The sequence below is a fragment of the Tyto alba genome, unplaced genomic scaffold, assembly GCF_018691265.1.
Source record: "Tyto alba isolate M040663 unplaced genomic scaffold, T.alba_DEE_v4.0 Super-Scaffold_7, whole genome shotgun sequence".
NCBI lineage: Eukaryota > Metazoa > Chordata > Aves > Strigiformes > Tytonidae > Tyto > Tyto alba.
In genome coordinates, this window is record NW_024881328.1 from 6,572,782 (window position 1) to 6,581,769 (window position 8,988).

Here is an 8,988-nt window from a genome sequence, read left to right on the forward strand (position 1 = left end):
TCTTTAGTATCTTGCATAGGAAGCCAAATTCCAGCACTGAACAGTGAATCTTTTGTTCTCTTGAATTTGCCTGCCATAGAGCTGGTAATGAACTTAGGGAATGTAGTAAACATTTTGACTTTGGTCATTTCTTCTAAGGCCATGTTGGGTGGCAGGGGGAAGCAAGAGTGTTTCTACTGTATGCAGACACCTGAGAGTGCTGCTAACATTCTCATGTTCAGAGAAATGAGAAAGTGATGTTAGTGGTGATGCAGATTTAACAGATTTTACAAAATTCCTAGTAATAAGGACATGGCCAACTATGGAGGACCTGTAGTGGCAATCAGACAGCAAACCGTTTACTTCAGACCTGTAGTTGGCCTGCTGGTTGGTCTTGAGCAGCCATATTCCTTTCTCCTGGAGCTTGTTATCCCACCTCTGAAACCAAGTTAATGTCCTCTTTTATAAAGTCCTGTAGAAATATGTGATGAATCTACTGCAAATGTGACCGTTTATGACACTATATCAGTCCTCCAAACTAAAAGAATCTTTTATGTTACTATCATCTAGCATCATACATTGCATCTCCCCTGCAAACTCTGGTGCTAACTAGTAAGCATTAACTTTTAAATCCATATTGAAAAGCCAACAAGATAAATACATTCCTTGACCATACTGTTAGTGATGCTGACACTGCCAGGCTCCATGGATGTCATTACGTGCTGCTGTACCTAAAAAACAAATTTAGTGATAGCCAAATCCTAAAGCCCAGTTGCTGGTCTGTAAATTGTTTGAGTTATTGAGTTATTATTACTTGTTAAATAGTAGATATTAAGTAGAAAAATAACATTAACCTCAATAAAGATTTTTTTCCTTAAAATTATATATATTATTATGTATATTATATATATTATATTTATTATATATAAATGTATTTTAGGGGGGGTTTAATCTCTTCAAAGAAGACTGTCAAGTATTAAACTAGGTATAGATATTCGACACTTGTATGCTACAGATAAGCGCTTGTTTCAGGAAATATTCTTTCTATGCCACTTCTGAAAAATACAGATCCTTTAGTGTATTGGACTTCAGACAATGACTGCATCTTTCTCAACCAAACAAGAGGACTTGGCTATTATCATCCTGACTGTGACCTCCCCATTATTCCCTTGTAATTCTAGAGAACATACTGAGTTGGGAAAAATTACCCTCTTGAGTTTATTTCAATTGCTCAGACTAAAATCACCGTCTTAACTAAAGAAATTAATTCAGTAACTAAAACAAACTCAATCACTTATTTTGACTCATATCTAATTCAGGGTTAAAAATAAGACTCTATCCTTTATTAAAGTTTTAAAAAATTCAAGTTGCACTTCAGCTTTCCAATAACCACTGGGAGGGGATACAAACTGGAACTACAAGTTCATACATTTTTAATGCATTGTAATGAAACCATTTGCTTGTCCTCTGATTACAACTGACTGGGCAAGTGTCTTCAAATGGAACTGAAATGAATGAGCAAGGGAATATGACTCATGTTCACTCCATCTTCATTACTGCAGGGAATCTGCAATGAATTTGCAAGGCTTTCCCTGGGAAGTGAGGGAAATCTGGAAATAATAGGAGGAAGTCAGGGTTATAAAAAACAAGTGAGCACTTCATACCAATTCATACCACTATGACCAAACTGAGAAAAACAATAAAAAGCTACTTCTAGATTATGTGAGAGCTACACATAGATTCAGATTTCTACTTTGAAAAATGAAGGGATTTTCTGATTGTCTCTGCAGGAAGCATTTTCTCATCCTGTTGGTCTTAATGATTCAAGAGATATAAAATGAAATTTGTACTATTTTAGGATGAAGCATCCAAGAAAAGTCTTGAAAAGTCACTAGCTTCTTTTTCTATGTGTTTATGCATTATAGGACAAAAACTATCAGAAGACAACCCATTATAAATGGAGGAATCAATGTAGAAATTGGCAATCCATCATATAACATGTATGAGGTGGGCCATGATCACAGTGAAGGTGGTCTTTTAGCCTCAGATTTTACTGTAAATGCAGAAAAGGTAATTTTTTCTTTTTTCCAGTGGCAAAACCACTACTTCTGTTATATATTAAAAAGGGTTTTACTTTAAACGTGCTTAGTATAAACATAAACCAATGACATTTATATTTAGTTAATTACTATAAAGACAAGTGGGATTTCATTTGAATAAATGTCATGTATAGATTAACAACTGTTTTGCAGTCTGATGCTTGCTGATGGACATTTCTCCTAGTGCTTGCATTTTACAAAAATAGAGTTAGAACTAAACTATGGAATGAGTTTTTTGTCTGACACATCCGCCATAAATTGCCAATTCACAATCTGTCTTTTTAATCTAGTCGCAAATACTGAATGGAAATATATTATTGTACAGTCTACTGTTTGAAGCATGAAAGAGTGTACGCATACATGAGACTAGCTTATTTCATATATGAAAACTTCTAAAGGCATAAAGAATTCAGAGTCCTGGCTCTCCAGATAGATTAAATGTTTACACAATGCTAGTAAGTACTATCATTTTCTTGTAAAAGATGCTGTCACTTCCACAGCACCACTCTTCAGTGATTGAACTCCCTGAGTGATGTGACATGGGATGAACGGGGTAATGCTGCGATATCTTTCCTAGAGCTCTGTAATCAGACATACACCAAAGGGCAGCCATCATTCTGTGGCATTTCTGACAAAGCAATAACCGGATTACTGTTAGCTCTAGGAAAGTCATCGCTGAATCACATAGTCAGTGTGCTGAATACAAGAGGTAAGCTGAAAATGGAGTTACTCACTGGAGGAAGAATAATTGAGTCAATGCTTATTGTGAAGTCTGGCTCTAATCCTTAGTGGTAAATCTTTTTACAATGCTGAGTTTTATTCTCTAATTGAATGCAAGAATTTTTCATGGTGAAGAATACCTGTAAGTAATTTTTTTTTAATTGTAGATGACTCTAACATAATGTTTTTAATCAGTGCACTGTTTATTTAACAGTGTTGATAAGTACACATGGAAAATGCTCTATTAGGACGGAAACTAAAATTTTCTGTTTACACAGGCCAGATACATAGGGGGAGGGCCCACTGCATTCAAGCTTCCCCACACAGCTCCATCAATCTACCTAAACTCTGACTTGAAAGGACCACTATCAACAGGGGTGAGAAATGATGATTCAAATCCATTTCATTCCACCACAGCCCCTTTCTAAAGAAAGTTTGTCTGTCATTTTTGAATAGAGCCATTTTCTGTTTGTTTTTAATTTTTTTTTTCTTCTTTTAATGGAAAGAAGAATGACAGTAAATAATACATTTTCTATTTGAAATAAAGGGTTCCTCTCTGCATACAGGATTTCATCTGTACCCATCACTGTAACATGATCTAAAACTGCAAATGCATCTTTGCAAAGCAATGCAAAACCAATAAGCAATGTGATGCTTTTCCATAGCATTATACATGTTTAGCATAACATTCACAGCCATGTATCTTGATATATTTGCAATTTGTATGTAATTACAGGCATTTAGTGAAATTTATCAAACTGAAAGAAAGAAATGAAAACAAGTCCGTTTTATTTTATAGGAAATTGATACACACTAAAATGAACGTTTTCCTTTAATATTTGCAATACAGTTTTTGATTATTCAGCCTTCAATCAATTTTAATCATAAAATAATTACTTCTAAAACATTAGATTTTGACTTCAATTTAGCATGATGTTTGCAAGCACTGAAATTTAAAATATTAAAAAGGGACATCAATATGACATTCATTTTCATGTGCATCAGTATATATATTCATCTTTTGTGCCATTTGCATTCTTGCATGATTGTAATATGTTGTATTTGGAAGTTTAACAATTTGTATAGGGTATGATATTTCTGATAGAGCACAAAACCATGGATGATGAAAGCTAGAATATATGCCCATCTCTAACATTAACTCTTTCTGTTATTCAAGTCACTCCAGTTACTTTCTATACCTTATTGTACTGCATTACACTATCAGTACCCACCCAAAAATGTATTGAGACAGAGCCTACTATTATATGTAATTTTAATAACTCCATAAGGCACTATATAGATGCCAAATGTCTCTTCTGTTGTGGTTATCATCCTTAATAATGATTGTCAATGAAATAAAAAGTCCTGTCATTTGAAATGAAACTAAATTTCTGTTTTATTAAATTTTTTATTATAATCATTAGAACAAATGTAAAGACCTCTAATTCAGTGGGGACAGACAGGTATAACTGAGAGTTAGCTCTCATACAGTACTACAGCAGTTGATTGCATATTTACATTCCATTAATATAGAAGAGTAGCTTCTTTTTTTTTTTTTTTTTTTTTTTTTTTAAATAGATGCAACTCACTTTTTTCTGCCTCAATTCCAGCAAAGTGTGAAACACCAGGTAATCACTTTGTCATCTGCAGAAGATGGAATAGGCAGCATTTAACTAACTAAATGAGTAGCTGCCATAGGTAGCCAGCCTAAGGAATACCTTATCCTGGGCTTAGAAACAGTATTGATCAACAGGGAAAGTAAGAACTAAGATTCTAGACATCTTTCATTCCTTGTTACCCAGGGTGTATGCAGGATATCTGCAAATTAAGAAAACCTACCTACTTCTGTTTTGAGGAATTTAACATTAAGCCACTTCTTATGTATGCCAAACAAATTAATTTACATATTTTATAGTTTACTGGTGTTTCACTCAGTACTTGTGTAAGCAAAGCTGTGCTGTTCCATTAGCTATAGGAAAGAAGAAGGCTCTGAGCACAAGGTACCCTTTCCAGTTATAGGTAAAAAGCTGAACATCTTGTTGCATAGCAGAGGTCTTCTAGGAGACAATAAAGGCACAAAGTATGAAGGAATTAGTGGAGTTGTTTACATGATAAACCTTGGATATGGTTTCTCCTTAGCTTGAGTGATAGAAGAATAAGTTTTCATCCGTGTTATATGCATCCTTCTGTGCTGTCAGACTCAGAAGATTTTTCATATACTGAAGTGCTTTGCAGAATTAAAAATGGACTTGTCTTATACTGAAGTACAGTCCAAACTACAAAAACTCTTGAGAAAATACTTCTCAATCTGTACCTACTGTGATATATTAAGAGTTATGCTGGTTTATTATTAAAGTTTAATTTACATTACGGAAGTATTGAATTTTTGGTCAAATCATGTTGTATATTTGGGCCACAGAATTCGAAAACTTGGTCAGCTATTGATGGGATGCTGATGTCTTAGAACAGGTAATATATGGAAACTGTTGGTTGCAGTTTTCTATTGTTAAACTTGTCACATGGTCTCACAGTGCACCTTCTCTATAAACTTCTTCATATCTATTTTGAAGCCTTCCAGTGTAATAAGGTGGACAAGTCAACTTCAGAGACATTTTTCAAGGTTTTTGTTTTAATTTTTGTCATTGTTTTTATGGTTTTAATATCATGATATGCTGCATGTCATGTCATGGATTATTTTAATAGCATGTCTCATCATGAATTTAACTAAATAATTAACTCATTATCAGGTTTGCAGAAGTCCAGGTATCTATTAAATATGTCCAGTTATATTTTATGTGTACTTGTTCTTGCTTTAACAGAACCATTTCCATTTCCATAAACATTTATTTTGGTTTAATTCAACCGAACTAATGTATGCTTAATTTCTCTGCAGCCCACAAATTACGCCAATCCAGTATATGCAAAGTTATACATGGATGGACAAAACTGTCGAAACTCCTTAGCAAGTGTTGATGAAAGAAGAGAACTCCTTCCAAAGAAAATAGATATTGGGATAAGGGAGACTGTGGCATAATCTGCTGTTACCTTTTATACTCTGTATAAATGTATAAAATATAAGGATTACTTTTCTATGTACCAACAGTATTATAATTGTTTTGGCATCAGCATTACCTCTGTTTTTTGTTTGGTTGTTTGTTTTCTGGGTTTTTCTTTTGCTGATGACTTTTGACTGACCATTTGTAAGGTATTTTTATGAAAAAGAAACTGCACTACGGTACAATTTACAACAATGCTGCTGAAATAACACACCTTTAAATTTGTTAAAATTGCAAACAACATATTCGTTTGTAGCGTGAAAATGAGCAATCTATTTTCTATGAACTTTTTTGGTTCTACTTAATCGATGAAGATGGTATCTGCACTTTTCCATTATGTAGTCTGGAAGCTGTAGTACAGTGTGTAATTTTGTTTATTTTAAATGGTGAAAGAATGATTGAATGGTCTACTCTCTTCTTTGTGCCCATTAGAATTTATCTTCAGATCCTGATAAAGCTAGATAACTTTTCACGAACAAACATAACTTGCTTTTAAATTAGCTTTAGGTTGCCAAGAAGTAAACAAGACTATAGAAATGAAACATCTAATGATCTGCATGAACACAATGATTATGTTTCAGAAATTCAGTGACTGTACATGATATACTAAACATATATACCATGTAAACAAGCTTTGTATTTATTAAAACCTTATAGAACATAGTAACGATATATCTTGGAAGCTGAAACCTTACTTGCTGTGGGACAAAGCATATGAACTCCAACAGTCCTGTAGGACAGTAGCCACCCTAGAGCACAAGAGGGCATTGCCTACACATGCATTATATGTTTATTCACTTAATCACATGCATTACTTATGAATTAATAATTCCCCAACACATACCAAGCAGTAGGGAAAAAAACAAACCCCAAACCTTAAGCACACAGAGATGATCACAGCATTCAGTTTTGACAATCACATAAAAGTCATACCTGTTTAGAGAGATTAAAGAATATAAAACACAGCAGTTTCTTTAAATGAAGATAAACTGTGATATTGCAGAAGTAAAACATAACCAAATTGCGTATTAGTGAAACCTTACCTAAGCCCAAGTTTCAGTAGTCTGGGTTAAATATCAAAATCCAATTATTGAAAGTGAAAAGCATCAGTATCAGTTTCCAGCACTTGCTCTGACCTGGTCTGCTTTCTGTTGTTGCTAAGGGGAAAAATCTGACTCGCCTTTTTTAATTTTGATGGAAATAAAGAATACAATTTCTTTCAGGTTTGAACTGAATCAAAATATTTTATACATATCTTTAAAGGCACAAAAGACTTATTCACACATATACTGTGGAGGACTTCTTCCTTCCTCTGCTAGACATGACTGACTTTTAGCTATCATAATATATTAACCTAACCGATTAAATATGTTTGTGGTTGCTCTTTATTCCCTTTGTACAAGCATTACAAAAATAACTGCTGTTTTATAAAAGTTTTTTGTTGTACTATTGTGCATGCATACTACCTATTTCTAAACTTTGCCATATTGGGGCCTTTATAAAACACTTGATTTATGTAATACTAGTGCAATTTTGCTTGAACAATGTTATGCATATCATAAACTTTTTCAGGTTCTTGTTTAAGTACATTTTTTTAAATTGAACAGTATTTTTCATTTTGGTTATAATAGTCATTTTGCCTATGTTTCTACAATGAAGTGTTAAATACTTTATAAAAAAATTGTTGACTGATTTATTTAAATGAAAATCTACATACTTAATTCAGTGTGTTGACTAATTTTTAGATTTCTTATAAAATGAAAACTGAAGATCAGATTGAAGGAAAAGAACATTATTTTGTACAAATGGCTAAATTCCTTTTCTTAATGACAATTTTTGCTTTTTATACAACTTCTATTTGAATGTTTTTGCAGCTCTGCACGTTTGGATAATTTAGGTGTATAGCTGTATATTATGTCAATAGAATTTTAAAACCATTTTATTTTCTATAAAAATACTGTATTAAATAGTTTCATACCATACAGCTATGATTCCACAGGTTCTGCCTTTATTCCGCTGACATCATCAGAGATGGATTTGGCCCTCAATTTTTGCATAATTACAGTTGTTGTGAGACGTAAGTAGTTGGTCTTTTCAGAAACATTACTGTTTATTTTCTGGCAGAGAATCTAATTTCTTTAATACTCAGGTAGAACTACATTTTAACTAGTGGGTATACAAGTAACGTGAGTTTGAAATCATAAACTCTTATACAGACCTGATGAGATTTATTTACTGTGTTGTCTCATGTTTCCTTTCACTGAGACATTTTTATTTACTTTACACTTGTTTAAGTGTAAATTACTTCTTAAAAAATTCAATTAATTCATTTTCTTAGGAATACACAGTTGATGTCAGTGGAGCTACTAGATATTGGATGTTAGATCAGAATCTGATCTTAAGTTTATAGGCAGAATTTTGATGGAGATACTGAGCTCTACCACTGACATGCCTTAAGGATCTTTAAATTACACATCGGTGTAATAATCCCCAATGGATTTTTTTTTGTTTTTTACTTTACCAAGGTTCTTCATAGGAACTGTTTCTCACAATCCTTTAACAGCCCCAGAATCCCCAGGCTCTGTAGCTGTACAAAACACAAGGATCTGGAGAGTAAAAGGTTGAGAACCTGATTACATGCATCCTCGTAAGTTCAGCAAAATAGTTTTGGGCAGGAAATTCTATAAACTTTTACAAGGAAAACCTAAAATTTTTAACTTTCTACATTTCCAGAGCCTTCTTGCTGTTATTAATGCCACAGATTCATGTGTGTTTTAAGTTGACATAAGCTTAGAAGAAAAAAAAATAGATAAATGTGCCTGTATCACTGATTAAAACATCTGTTTCTTCAGGGTATAGTTGCAAGGCTTTTTGTGGTTGCTTTCCTGAAGATACTGATGACATTTCATGTGAAATGCTAGTACTGTACTATTTCACTGAATTCATCAGGGTAAAATTTTTCTTCCACGGTACTAATAATTTTTCTTACCGATCTGAAGCAGTTTGTGGGTTACATAAATATCAGGTATTAAAATTATTCAGGGAAATGGAACTTCTGATAAATCTAACCCTGAAATACATTGTTCATTTACATTTTATGCTTAAGTAAGAAATGGTTCCAGGTTCCTGGGTGA

The 8,988-nt window shown here is 33.3% G+C and overlaps 1 protein-coding gene across 1 annotated transcript in view; it reads left to right on the forward strand.

Moving 5' to 3' along the window:
• The window catches only part of LRP1B (LDL receptor related protein 1B), a 754,159-nt gene extending 746,624 nt beyond the window's left edge, over nt 1-7,535 (forward strand). Inside the window, exons 89-91 of the mRNA XM_042808487.1 lie at nt 1,905-2,049; nt 3,077-3,175; nt 5,692-7,535. Coding sequence (XP_042664421.1) covers nt 1,905-2,049; nt 3,077-3,175; nt 5,692-5,832 — 385 coding nt within the window. The 3' untranslated portion in view covers nt 5,833-7,535. The remainder of the gene's footprint in view (nt 1-1,904; nt 2,050-3,076; nt 3,176-5,691) is intronic.
• The last annotated feature ends 1,453 nt before the right edge of the window (nt 7,536-8,988 follow it).